We start from the raw sequence: 14,932 nt of genomic DNA on the forward strand, positions 1-14,932 counted from the left end.
AATGTGAAATATGAATGCACACGTATATTTCAAAACAATCTGAAATATTAGTGTGAAAGTATATTTCAGAAGCATAACATTTCAGTGCATAATAACAGCAAAATACTCACAGGCAAAAACATTCTGATTAAATTTTTCAAACGGAGCCTGAGCGGCAGGGGAGAATCAAACCAATGAAATAAAAAATCAAGGGCAGAAATATTTATTCAAATAGGAATGAGTGCCTTCTGGAATCTTCTGGGTAGGTTTTTTTTTTAAACATTACTTTTTTACAAAAGACGACTACCTTAAAGAGTTTCAGATAAATTAACAACACTAGATAATAATAAAATGAAAACACAATATGAAGCATATTAATGTCCAGTTTATATTCACACCATGTTTCAAACTTTCCAGTAAAGCAAGTATGTGATTTTTGGCGCTGCTCGTGCTTACTGGAGTATAAAATAGTTTTCATTTTCGAATACTTCCTTTCATAGATCTATGCACGTGCCAAAAAACCACTGAATCATAAAGAAACTGTCTTTAAAGTATGAGACCAGAAACTGCCTGCCTGACCTTGACAGCCTAAAGCCATCATTAGGAGCAGCGTAAAATCCACATTTCCACGGAGATGTTTTGGCCATCACAAACTTTTACAAAACAGGGATAGCAGCAGCAATGGAAGGATGCTCAGGACAGAGCTTTTTTTCACACCAACTTTTAAAACTTTGTTTTTTACAAATGGTAATAAAGGTATCCATGGAGGCCTCCCTTCCAGCCCTGGTGGCTCTTCAACTCGGCAGGCAGCTGAAGGCAGACGCTCCCCGTTTATCCCGAGGTTCGACGCGCGGAGAATCCAGTGAGACACGCATTCCCTCTAGTGCCTCTCCAGCAGGGACACGGCCTGAGGACGGCCGGCCGGCTCGCAGCGTCCTCCTCCTCTCACAGCCGCACTGACACAAAAGCCGTAACGTATTTATTCTTCTCCTACCGATGGACACTTACGACTGTGCTTCCGATCTTTAGCTCTGACAAACAGCATGGCAACAAATAACCTTGTACATGTATCATTCTGCACGTGTGCCAAGTGCATCTGCAGGATAAAACCTTAGAACTTCTGAGTCAAAGGTCAGTTGCAATTTTAATAGCTACTGCTAAATTATTCCTCCTGGGCCAGCAGCTTATGAAACACCTGTTTCCTGTAGCTCTGCCACCCTGGTGTGTTATTAAACTTTAGGGCCCACTTTCTTTTTTGGATCCATCTTCCATTCCCTGTCGCCCATCAAATAGGGGTCTCCAAAATCTTCTCATATGACAGGGACTGAACGCATGCCTGGGCATTTGGTGAGAGTTCCAGAGGCAATATGTTCTTCGTGACCCTCCGTCACTCCCCTGGCCCTCTCATGACCAAGGGAACTCTTCTGACATTTCACCTGCAAAGAAGGCTCAGCTCGTATGCGAGACTGTTGTACTTGCCCAGGTCTCTACTTGACAATCTGTGATACGAAAGGCACGTTGTCCTTATTTCAGTCACGGTTATTCATTTTTCTCGGATCAAATACAATTGAGATTGGTCTGTGTTTACTTATCCTAACACACTTTTATGGAGTGGCCACCTCTTCTTTCACATTTCTCTATTTTTCTATGGAATGGCTTCTGATCATCTTCTCTTAAACTCATTCATCAGCAGAAGGTACAAACATCTGACTTGCGTCTTCGGTGCAGTCGTGCCCAAACATTTACAGAATGAAATGTTTCACCGTAAACTAACTTTTTAAATTTACTTTATTTTATAATTAGGATATTGTACTGATTTTTTAAAATTATGTACAAAAAGGAGGTACTGGATTGCTCTGAGGGACAGACCCAGAAATGGACCTGCTGGCTCCAAGACCTATGGAATTGAATTCTCAACGTTTCTAATGTTATAAATTGCAGTGTACTAAATAAAGATTAGTTTTACTGTTTTTGTCATTTCCTCATACATTTATAATTTAAGAGAGTTTGCAATGTCTTGAAAAAAACGTAACAATCACAAACACAATCGTCTCCATCAATGATTAAGATTGCTTTGTAGCAGGCCAGCTGCATGGTCATTTTTATAGTCCCATGCAGAGTGAGGACTGTCTTACTACTTTTTAGAAGATAAAACATTATTTGCAAAAATAATGTTTTATTTCACTGCAATTTCTCTATGTAGAATCTTTGCCCTTTCTTTTTGGCCAGGAAGACTGCCCCCGAGCTAACATCTGTTGCCAATTTTCCTCTACTTGGCATGTGGGTTGCTGGCACAGCATGGCTGACGAGTGGAGTAGGTCTGTGCCCAGGAGCCAAACCCGAAACCCAGGCCACTGAAGTGCAGTGCACCGAACTTAACCACACCAGGGGGCTGGCCCCAAATCTTTGCCTTTTTTAACCTCCCATGGCAATAAAGGACAGATTAAAATATTACGCTATTACATAACAGTAGAAAGAATCACAAACCTGTGATTATTCAGCTTGACACCCCAGTTATGAAGCTTATGTAAACATCACATACATAGTCTGTGTGCCTAAACACAAGGCGACTTCAAGGGGCCAGCCCCCCATTTCCCTACGAAGACGCTGCCCGAAAGCTTGGCCACGTTAACACACCCTTCCAGGAAAGTAGAGCACCAGCCGACTCTGACTCCGACTCAGCCCCACAAATTTATTACAGTAAACAGGCAGACAAAAGTGTTCCTGCCAGCTGCACGCTAAGTTACCACATCGAACATGCTTACTCTGCACTTACATCACCAGGCTTTAAAACATCTCCGCGAGACCCTTAAACTATGTTTCCTAGTCTTCCTTGCTTGACAACAGCAGCTCATCTTTTAGTGAGCCCTTGGAGACTCATCTGACAGCATCTACCACGAGGGAGTCCCTCCGTTAGGACGCTCCACCTGCGAGTCACTGCTCCGTCACTCACACTCCGCCACGTTCCAGAACCACTGGTGGTCCCGCCTTAGCATGTGGTGGTATCCCTCCCGGCAATGATGGCTCCACCAAAACATGGAGCCAATAAAGGCATAGAAGTGATGGAGGGTGCCAGTGTTCCAGGCATCCTGAACCTGAGAGGGGAGGACAGTAACCTGATTAACGCCCCCGCTCCTCTAGTAAAATGACGTCATACTGGTCTCCCCAGCCCCTCTCAGGAACAGCTTTAGAGCTTACAGGTTAGCAATTCTCCTGAAAAGTCCTAGGCTGTGAGCAAGGTTTCCCCGATTCAGTTACTATTTTAGCATTTTTCAGGCTTGTCAGTAGTTCACACTAGCACTTCAATTCTGCAAAGAAAGCCACAATCCACTCTTTTGCGTGTGATGAAGCACTCTTTGAAGTTATTTCATGACCTTTATTACATGAGGACGTCCGAGATGTGGAAGAGCGTTTGGACACCACCCCCTAGGCCTTCATAGGTACCACCGAGCACAACGGCACAGAAAGGGATCTAAGACAGGACCTGCTCTGTCACACTTTGAGACTCCACTACTGACGGGAACAGAAATGTCAAACAAGACCCCCGCGGGTACTATTCAACAGCCCCACTCTGACGGCAACTGGGTCCCCGCACACTGCACCTCACTGCCCTAGAGCCACCCGCAATTCCCAAGGCAGGCAGGGAACGAGCACGGAGAAGCTGGGCCAGCACTGCAACACATACGGGGAGACCACACCTGGAAGCTCCAGCTGAGCGCACAGGACACCGAGGACAAGCGAGCAGCCTGCTCTCCTTTCCGTCTCTGACGAGCGTTTTGGACACACGGGACAGGAGGGCATCTCGGGCTGAGGCAGGGGTCTCGACATCAGCCGTGCCTGAAAGTTCTCCATGCGGGATTCCTCCCGCGGCTCCATCACGCCGGGTCAGCAGAAACACAAGTTCAGAAGGAGCACCTACGGCTACCTGAGGCTACACTGACAGCAGCTCCTCCCCGCCTGCTAACAAGTCAAAGAAACACAGGAGCTGCGGCGTGCAAGGCCACGCAGCCTCGGCTGACAGTAGTGAGGACAGGTGAGCCCGAAGACGCTGTCGACCCCCTCTCCTGCAGTGTCCACAGCAGGAGTGACAACGGCCCCCGGAGCACACACAGCTGGCTGGCGGATCTCAGGTAAGGGTGCAGCGTCAACAAAGGCGGCCTCTCGGCACCTGCAGGGCCCCCATCACGCTGCCCCACCAGAGCGCTCTCGGAGAACTGACTCCAGCCCTCGGGGACCGCCCTGCTGTGAGCTCACACCCTCGGCGCCTTTCTGTTCCTCTGTCGACCCTTCTCCTCCCACCCGGCGTGCCTGGCACACCACACCCCTCCGCAGCCAACCACCCGACATGCAGCAGGCCCGCCCAGCCGGCCCAAACTGCTCCCTCTGCTCGTGCTCGCGCGCCCGTGGCAGCTCCTCCTTCCCAATGCCGCCCCAGCCCAGCGCCTCCCGCATGCCCAACACGACGTCGCAGCCGGAGCTCAACCCTGCCGCTCTGTACAGGCTCCGCCGGCCCCTGAGAAAGACAGCACCTGTCCCTTCCGTGCAGCACCACACTCACACGAGTCTGCTCGAGGGAAAGAACTGCTCCCCTCACTGTTTCAAAATCCCCAGCCCGGGCGAACAATGTAGTGTTCAAACAACAGGTCCCCGTGGATCTGAACCAGCAACGACTACGTCTGACTGTGAATATTACCGCGTTGTAACCTTCTTAAACTGTCATGGCTCCGTGTATTCACGTCTTGCAAACCAGTCTCACACGAGCCTTATATTATAACCAGTTTTACCTACCCTCTAACTTAACAAGAAGGGCGTCTCAGAAAGAACCAAAGGTCTAAGTACAAAACTGGAACGGAAGCTACTTTATTAGGGATTTCCTCTCGAGGCTCCAGCAAGCTCAGGAGACAGCAATACCAGCTGGAGAAGGAGCAGCCCTATTAATCTGGACAATTTACTGAACAAAAAAGTTGGGAGGCACGATGCTAAGTACTCCTAAGACACAAATATTCATTGTAATAACTTTATACGTGCTTAATGCTTGACTGGTTTTCAAAATATTTTCCAATATTTATCACATAAAAGTAGATGTCACATACGACAGGAAGGCATACATAATGAGCTCACTTCACAGACTGGAAGACAGGCCCGGGCAGGTTAGTGACCTACAAAGGTCACTTGGCTGATAAGCAGCTCGGGACTCAGAGCTCAAGACGATGTCATCTTCAGGGGGAGATCCCACGGTGAGCACCCAAACCAAGCCCCCGCAGGCTGTACGCCCTCCCAGTCACCCGAGTCGGGGTTACGGGGTCTGCAGACAGACACCTCGCATCTAATGAAGGCCCATCTTCTGCAGGGTACAGCGGTGGATGCTTTATTTTAGTTCTCACTAAATCTGCCTATAATATTGGGAAATAAATAGTATCTCTACTTTACAGACGACAAAACGGTCTCAGAAGTGAAATATCTTGGCCAAGATCAGAAAGTTAGTAAGCAGAGGATCCAAGATTTGACACGGGTGTGGAGGGGGAGGTAGAGGAGGAGGGGAGGGTGGGAAAGAAGAGGAAGCCACTCAGCAGTCAGTGAAAAAGCAGACTGTTCCACGCTCACCCAGCAAGCCCACCGCCATCATCCCACGGGGAGAAAGAGGCTGGCCACACGCCCCACAGGAGATCTTTTTGTGATTTCTTTTGCCCCCTCAAGAATGACCTTGATCCTACTCTTTCATCTGCGTTTTTCTTAAAGCTGGTGGCATTTTGAAAAACTGGAGAAAAGATAAAAGGAATCACAGTAAAACCAGCCCCAAGCACCAAATCTGTCGTCTCCTAGAGATGGGAGCGACTCTGAATCCCAGTAGGAATCGGAGTTGGTCCGAGCAGACCTCACAGGGGTGACCTCGGCCTGGAGAGGCAGCTGGGGTCTGATGAAAGCGAGGAGAGGGAGAGGCTGTACCCGAGCAGGGAATCGCGCAGGACGAGGCGTCAGGGAAGGGGAGCAGAGTGAGCAGACTGGTTGGGCAGAGTGAAGGGGCATTTACAGAGGGAAAGATGTGGGAAAGGTGAATAAAGCCAGAACACGGAGCCATGAATGCCAAACTGCCAAACACCTGCTGCCATGGATAGGCCCTGCCAAAACCTTCTCATGCCAGAGGTCTGGGTTACCCTGGGAGCTAGGTGGCCTGGAAAGGAAGAAAGCACAAGCAAAGCCACCTCATGTAGACACCAAGGCCCCACGAACGGCCCAAGCTAGCGCACCAGAGCACAAAGGAAAACAGAAACGACGTGAGAGCAGAAAACACCGGACAGAGCTGCGGACTGGCCCTGCAGGATGAGCGAGGAAGGGCAGAGGAGGCGCGTGAAGTGGGGAGGGAGGCGGGGAGACTCGAGGCTGACCAAGGAGGAAGGCGGAGCAGGACCCTGGACTGAGACACAGCAGGACGTCTACGGGCCGTCTAAGGGATACGGCAAAACTCGGGGCTGGGCATGCAGGAGCATCCCAAATGTGGAGCTCCAGACAGAAACGTGGCGATCATCTTCAAAAAGGGGACGGGTGACCCCACAGAGACGAAGGAATCTCCAAGATGACGACTAGAGCAGAGGGAGCAGAGGGCTAGGATTTAACGTATTTCCTAGTCAGTGGCACAAAACTTTCGTTCAAATGAAAATAATTACCCAAGAATGTGTGGATAGCAAGTGCTTCCTTTCCCTCCGTCCTTCCCGCAGAGGTTTTCCAACTGGAACGAACCTAATGCCCGCCAGCGAGCGCAGCAAACAGAACCACAGAGACCCGAGCACAGGCGGTTCAGGAGCTCCCTGGAAATTAAATTACTGGCAATGCTTAAAGTTACTGCAAATTAGCACTACGTGTGTCACTATCTCTTTACACGGCATTACTATAAAACTTCCCACCAGAGGCTCTTCAGACGAATTTACAACTGAAGGAACACCGGCAGCGTTTCAAAGCACAGAGAAACCCGCATCCCGAGTCCCAGACACGGTGGGCAGTGACGCCCTGCCCTCCACAGCTCGTGGGTTTCCAGGCCAGGCGGGGGCACGGGCTCGCAGCCTGGAAGCCGCGGAAAGAGCGGCTACTGTATTAACGCTTCCAGGTCTGCTGGAAACAGCTCCCTTCCCGCAGCGCCCAGCCCTGTGGACACAGTTGGGGAACATGAAGGGGAACGAACTGGACGTTAAGGGTTTGTACAAACTACGCAGAACCTATAATCAGGAATCTGCTTCCACACAATCTCTTAGTTCATCGTCAAACTTCGTTAGGAACAACTATTTCTATGGTTTGCACAAGAAAACAACCTCGGAATGCACATTCTCTCCAACTTAAACCCTTTATTCTAACCACCTACTACTTTGTCCTGCATGGGCCTTTCTCCCACTCTGGTGACTGTCAGGCACCCACCATACACACATCAAAAAGACACGCTGTCCAGTTTGTGAAACTGTCTCACAGAAATGGAGTCAAGATCATCAGGAAGGAGAATAAAAGTAACAAACGGGGGGGGGGGGGGCGGTATATAACTCCAAATCCCTAATCCCCGGGTTTATTTAACACGTGTTCTCTTCCCTTCTCGGGGAAGTCAGGGCAGGGGAGGGGGAGGCGGCAGTTGGCCCCGATAATCCCAGCCAGGAGGAGCGTTCCAGCTGCCATGTAAGTAACACTAAACTGCCTTCTCCAGCTGCAGAGGCACAGCTGCAGTGATTTCAGGCACGCTGTCACAATTTGTCACCTGTTTTGGCTGCCTGGCCTCTGAGCCCCTCCCCAGGCCTGGGAACAGCACCGGGCCAGAGGAGCTGAGAGCCCCAGGCACTTACTCTCCCGGCCTCTCCTGCATTTGGGGCAGCGCAGGACGGCCCCAGGCCTGCCAATCTCAGACTTGAGACAAGAAGCGAGCAGTGTGCAGAGGCATCCTTTAATCGCGGGCCCCGCCGGGCAAGGATGCGGCAGGGGGGCAGCACTGGACCGAGACACGCCTGGTGTGGATGCGGCAGGGGGGCAGCACTGGACCGAAGCACGCCTGGTGAGGATGCGGCACGGGGGGCAGCACTGGACCGAGGCACGCCTGGTGAGGATGCGGCAGGGGGGCAGCACTGGACCGAGGTACGCCAGCTCAGGATGCGGCAGGGGGGCAGCACTGGACTGAGGCACGCCTGGTGAGGATGCGGGAGGGGGGCAGCACTGGACCACAACACACCCGGGGGGGCCTCCAGAGCTCTTCTCCCACCCTCCCATCCACGCGGGGAACCAAAGGCCTTAGAATAATTTATTTCTCTGCACGGATCACCAGGCAGCTTGTCGCTAAGCCCCCTGACTCAGCAAGTTTATTGTACTCATTACTTGTATTCTCACAATGTAGAACTTCACCCATCTTTCTCTACGAAAAGTATGAACGCACAGTAAAAACACCACCGCCTTTCAGATAAAATACCCCACACTGTGGACATACGGGGTGGAGAGAGAGACTGTCACTCTGTCCACCACACATTTGCATACCGTTTGCACTTTTTCTTCGTCATTCTCCTTTTTTCCCTATTGGTCACGGTTAACTGTGGGAGTCAGAGGGAAGCACTCTTCACCATAACCAATCTCCACACTCATTCGCTACCGGCCTCTGAAGGGGCTCCCAAACCTCTCCGTGCCTCAATTCCTTCACTGTCAGACGGGCTGCGGAACAGGCCCCTGCCTTCCAGCACTATTTATAGTAGAAAGAATGCTCTACAGTACTGTTATGAGACTCAGGGAGATAACTCACAGAAAGAGGCTTAGAAGCAATAAATGCTGGCTATTATCTCATTTAATCCCCCAAACATCTGTCTACCCAGCCCTTGGACAGACAGTGCCTAACACACGGCAGACAATCAATATTTGCTGAAGCAAAACCGACAGTTACCGTCCCTAACTGACGGATGAGAACTCCGAAGGCTCAGAGACGAGGTAACTGATGCAGGGAACTCGGCGAGGATGGGGCGCGAGTCCGCCGACTGCCCACCAGGCTGCTTCCTCCGAGCCTTGCCCACCGGGACCGAGGGAGACCGGGGGTCTACCTACAGAGACGGACGGCAGCACAGGAGACAGGGCGGCACACACCCACACACCTGCTGCCACTGTCCTCTGCAGTCAGTCTGTCCGCCGGAGGAGGGACAGGCACTCAGCACGTTGCGTGAGGCGCCTTCAAACAGCACGAAGAAGGAGACGCCAGCTGGCTGACGGTCTCCCTTCCGTGTGTATCTCTGCGGGAGCTACAGGAGCTGAGCCACAAAACAGCCAAGTAAAATTCTATACAGGACTTCTTTAACTCTGTGCATCAACTGCATTTCACACTCAGTCAAAAATGAAGTCTTTCATATTTTCATTTGCATGAAAATAACACATCAGACTATCCTAGAATTCATACTCAAGACTCTTCAAAATACCCTTGCCCTGCCACAGCTGTTTCTATTGCAGGGCGCGCAGGCTATCGCGACCTCACCTGTCACTCACGTTTTCCCCATGAACTATTTTTAAGGCGGGAGCAAGAGTGTGTCCTAGCTTCTTAGCAGCACCCCGGGATTTCCAGAGATGTTAAGGGCTCAGAGACATTGATTAGTCTTCTTCAGCATGGCGCTACACGAAATCAATTTCCATATTACTACTGGCAAAGGTTTAAAAGTACATAGGCAGGAGGGATAATTACCCATTTGCAAAGCAGAAAAACTTGGAAATGCAAGATATGCTTCAAGCTCCCAGATTATTTTCAGAGAAAGAGGAAATTTCCTCCTCAGAATAAGAATGAGCCTCTGGAAGCCACAAAGAACTCCCTCGGTGGACCTTCCCTGCCCAGCGAACCGCGATCCAAGTCAGCAGAGCTCGGCCAAGAGCTTCCTTCCAGCCACAGGGAAAAACCTACCAAGTGGAAACATTTTGTCCGCTCTCTCATGAGCATTAGCAAGCGCCGACAAGGCTTTCCCTATGCTTCATTTCTGAGAGTGAAAGGGGCACGACTGCTAATTGCCTGAGGATAAGAGGCAAAACCCAGGCCTACCCTCAGGCAAACCGGACCGTGGTCCCCCACCTAGAAGGCGTGAGTGGGACAGGGACGGGAGGAGCAAGACTTCCGACTATGCCTTTTTCTATACTTCTCGTTTTTGAATCACGTAAAAGCTTTATGTATTTGAAGAAAAATTAACTCCAGAAGAACAATGTAAACCCTAAACTTAAGAAGCAGCAGAAACAAATGAACTTTGCAACTTCCAACAGAAGGCCCGATTTGGGCAGGAACACCAACGGGCACTCCAACTGTTTATCAAATGTTGTGCGGTTATGTTACTTCACATTGCTTTGAAACCCATTATTCTAGCTATGTATTCTTAAGATAGGTTTATTCTAAGATCCAAAAGAACTACAAAGAAACTCTAAAACTTCACTCAACAGGATGATTATAACAATACGATATTAAAAGGTTTAAACTATTTTATGTGTATCATAGGATAAAAAAATTAAGGCTAATATCATTAGAAATCAAAACTGTCAGTCTAAGACAAGAAGTACAAAATAAGGGCCGGCCCCGGGGTCGAGTGGTTAAGTTCATGCGCTCCGCTTCGGGGGCCCAGGGTTTCGCGGGTTCGGATCCGGGGAGCAGACATGGCACTGCTCGTCAGGCCACGCTGAGGCGGCATCCCACGTGCCACAACTAGAAGGACCTGCAACTGAGATATACAACTATGTATCGGGGGGTTGGGGGAGATCAAGCAGAAAAAAGAAAAAAGAAAAAAAGAAAGAAAGAAATTAAGGGGAAAAAACTAGGTTTAATTTGTAAAGGAAATACCAATATGAAATCCAGGTTTTTCTTTTTGTCAAGATTTTTCTCCAGCTCTGTCCCGAAAAGAACCTAGATGTGAACCTCTGTGACAGTGAGCACACCGAGCCCCCAGATACTGATTTCTAAACAGCATTTCCCCACCAAAAGGAACCAGGGCTCCTCAGAGGAACGACTGCAGATCTGAGGCAGGAGAAACACAAAGTGGGTCTGCGACAAATTCTGTGTCAGGAAACAACGGAGCATTCAAAGACTAATAGGGCCCTGGTGAAAGGACACAGGAGCCCAGCTGAGGGGACAATCTGAGTATCCAAAGGAATAATGATGATAACTGACTGCAATACACTGAATAAATACAAATGCAAGGGGCCACAGCAACTGAGAGAGAGAAAGAGAACAGAAAGGGATGCTCCTTACTGAAGAGGAGCAGCTAACAAATGAAGGAGGATTGAGTCAGAAAAATCACCACTTCGCAACCTCCAGTACAGGACCCGGTTCGGGCAGGAACACCAATGGGCACTCCGACTACTAGAAGGCCCCAGCTGACCAGGAAGGTCGCTGGGAATGGGCTCCCTGTCTGTGGCCCTCCGCAGACGCCCGAGGAAGCTCCGGGAGAGTCCAGCGTGGTCTGCAGTCACAGCCAGGGCCCGCTGCCCCACCTCCAACCACAAGAACGGGCCCACAGGAACTCATGTCCCTCCCGAGGTGATGCCAAAACCAGGGGGAAGGAGGTGAGGCTGGGAGGCAAAAGCGAGAGATGGTAAACCCATGAAGTGGGAATTACACATTATTTATGCTTTAAATGGTTTCTAAAAATAAATAGATGCTGGCATCTATTACTTTTCTAACTTGCTCAGGAATAAAGGATGTAAACACGCTAAGTTGTTATGGTGAACATCCTTATGCCGAAAGTCCCCTCCAGAAAGAAACCATTTCTGGAGCAGAAGTAAAACTGCTCGGGCAGAATACGAGCACTTTTGAAGATCTTTATTCACAGGGCAAAACTGGTTCTCCAAAAGAGTTAGTTATCAAATTACTTAGCAGTCGTTAGCACGAAGAATCAGCAAGCAGAACACAGGGTGAGTAAAAAAGACCGCCTTCTCTGAGAACAGCATATTTACAAAGAAGTTTCCAGAAAACAACACATCTGCATGTGAGGAACTGCCCACAGCTCAGCGCGGCGGGTGCCAGACCACAGGGCGCCGGGGCGGGAGAGGCCACGGGAGCCAACCGCTCCTCGAATCACCCTGATGGAAAAAACGGTCCAGGTCTCGCCAGTGCACCTCAGAGGCGGGCTCCGACAGGACAGGCACACGCCTCAGGACCTGCAGACTGCAGGCTGAGGAAGAGGCGAAGCGGGCTCCCCGGTTTCTGAGCCCCTGGCTGGGGGGAGGCCACACTGCTCACAGGAGGAGGGACAGACGAGGGCAAAGGATGGTTGTGGCCGATGTTGAACTGAAGGAACCCAAAGACCGCCCAAACGGAGGTAGAGAGCGTGGCGCTGAGGCAGGTCTCTGCGAGACAGAGCAGAGGGCGTGGCTGAAAGTACAGGGATCACGGCCTCCCCAAGTCCGCCTGCACAGACACCCAGGACAAAACAGCCACGGCTGCAGCCACCGCACCGTCCACACATTTCACCTGCTCCAGCTGAACCCACACAGCCCTTCCGTCCTCCAGCTCTCCTTGCACAACTGAAACATGCCTGGGTTATGCGCCCCTTACTACATCCTGACTCTTCGGCACCTAGAACAGTGCCTGCCCCGTAACAGGCACTCGGGAAGTATCTGAACACAGTGCTGTGCACGTGACAGGCGTACACACACAGCCGTTACACACCCGCCACTGAAACATTCTCTAGCTCTGCAACATCATACACATGCACACTGCTCTGCGCTCTGTGGGGTGGGCGATGTGAAGGGGACTTTAGTGCTGGCCCAAAGCACTAACTTCACAGCTCAACCCAGGCATCAGGAGTGCCTTCTTGGACCAACGGTTCCTACTCCCCATCCGTTCTTGCCTCCAGCTCAACCCATTCTCCACACAGCACCAGCGTCATAAAAACCCACCCAAATCACCTCAACCCCTTCCTGAGAAGCCACAATACCCTGGGGCCCTCAGAAGTCCTTAAAAACAAAACAAAAATCCCAGCTCTGCTGGGGAAGGCTCCACCTGACTCCCAACTCCCTGGTCCCCCTCACCTTGTTCGTCTTTTCCCTCCGCCTCCGGTCCAGGAACCTCCGCAACAGCTTCATGGCCTGACGCGGCCAAGTTGTTCCTTGCCCCTGGCCTTGGCCCCAGCAGGCCCAGCACCGGGAAAGCGCTCAGGCTGGCTCCGCTCAGCTTCAGATCTTGGCTCAAACGTGAGCCCTCCGAAAGGCCTTTGCTGGACCACGGTGTGCACACAGGCGGCCTGCCCACACACCGGGTCGTGTCTTTCCTCTTAACTACTTCCTCCTGTCAGGGTGCGCTCACAACCTGTACTGATCGTGAGAAAGGATCCGCTCTGTCAGCTCTCTGAGGACTGCGATCCTGTGTGCCTCCACCACTGTCTCCCAGGAGCACGGAACCTGGAACCCGGAACCAGATATAGTCACAGAGGGGCTGGGGGTGGCGCTGGCTCCTGCAGACGATTAAAGGGACAGAAACAGGAAGACAAGAAGGCAGAGCTGGGGGCCGGCCCGGTGGCACAGTGGTTAAGTTCACACTCTTCACTTGGGCGGCGTGGGGTTTGCTGGTTCGGACCCCGAGGGCGGACCTGCACACCACTTGTCAGGCCAGGCTGCGGCAGGCATCCCACACATAAAACAGAGGAATTATGGGCACGGATGTTAGCTCAGGGCCAGTCTTCCTCAGCAAAAAGAAGAGGATTCACAAAAAGAAAAAAAGAAGGCGGGGCCAGCCCCGTGGCACGGCACTTAGGTTTGCACGTTCCGCTTCTCTGCGGCCCAGGGTTCGCCAGTTCGGAACCCGGGTGCGGACATGGCACCGCTTGGCATGCCATGCTGTGGTAGGCATCCCACATATAAAGTAGAGGAAGATGGGCATGGATGTTAGCTCAGGGCCAGTCTTCCTCAGCAAAAACAGGAGGACTGGCAGTAGTTAGCTCAGGGCTAATCTTCCTCAAAAAAGAAAAGAAGGCAGGGCTGCTTTCAAAGAGATGGCAAGTTGAGTGTGTAGAAAAGAGAGAAGATGCAAATAGTCCAATACTACTTTGAAGGGATATATTTAACTGTTTCATAAACCAAACACAACAGAAATAAGCCTGATTTTCCTACAAGAGCAGCAGTCAGTAACGGCCACCAGAGGGGCACTATCTAAACTGAAGGGGACGTCTAGAATGGACCCTCAGTCAGCAGTCACTGAGCTAGTCTCACCTCATGCGGACTACGAGGTCAATTCTCCCTCATTTACTCACCAGCTTAAGCCCAGCAAGGGCTTGAGGAAGCCTTGCTAAGAGCACTCAGGATGAAACGACAGGGGCGCGCCGCACCCCACTGGAGATTAGAGCAGTCCCCGGGAGAAGCCTGGGTTCCTCCACCAGAGCCTCTCCACTTGGCACCTGCTTCCTGAATAGTAGTAACTCCTCGTTGTGGGGGCCGCACTGCAGAATGTGTAGGAGCACCCCTGCCCCTAGCTGTGACAACCAGAACACCCCAGACACTGCCCAGTGTCTGCACCTTCCTCTGTCACCCCAACCACCCGAGCTGTCCCCTGCATCATCTTTCGTCCTTTCTCCTCCTGCCGACCGGGCTGCACCTGCACCTTCTTCCTTTCCAGCCCCCAGCACACCTCATACCGCTACCAGTTTAGCCTCGACCTGTGCTCTGACAACCAACACACCCGACACAGGTCGACTCAGGCGTCACGAGGTCGTGGCTTTAAGACCTTACTCCCGAGGGCGTTCTGAGTCCTACAGACACGCCCCGTCTCAGGCATTGGTGGACTCTGGGGGACCCACAACTGGGGTCCCACCCACAATTCAACCCAAATAGATTCTCTTTTCTCAGTCTTACATACTGGAGCTCTCTGAGTGAGACGTCTTATTAAAATCTCATTCGGTGCTTTCAAAAACACTGTAAAATCACTGCACTAGATTTCAAGAACAAAATCTGCATTTTCAACTTTAAAATGAAACCGGAGGGAAGCTTAAAA

General features: G+C 51.0%; 1 protein-coding gene across 12 annotated transcripts in view; it reads right to left on the minus strand.

Annotated features, from left to right (window-relative positions):
• LOC138916701 (liprin-alpha-1-like) overlaps positions 1 to 14,932 on the minus strand; it is a 108,195-nt gene that overhangs the window by 72,293 nt on the left and 20,970 nt on the right. Inside the window, exon 1 of one of the 12 annotated variants that reach the window (XM_070229923.1) lies at positions 12,979 to 13,400. The exons of the other annotated variants lie outside the window; for them this stretch is intronic. Within the exon in view, the coding sequence (XP_070086024.1) occupies positions 12,979 to 13,032 (54 nt within the window). The 5' untranslated portion in view covers positions 13,033 to 13,400. Of the gene's footprint in view, positions 1 to 12,978; positions 13,401 to 14,932 lie in introns of those variants that run through there. 12 annotated transcript variants of the gene reach the window in all.

Source organism: Equus caballus, chromosome 12 (genome assembly GCF_041296265.1).
Source record: "Equus caballus isolate H_3958 breed thoroughbred chromosome 12, TB-T2T, whole genome shotgun sequence".
NCBI lineage: Eukaryota > Metazoa > Chordata > Mammalia > Perissodactyla > Equidae > Equus > Equus caballus.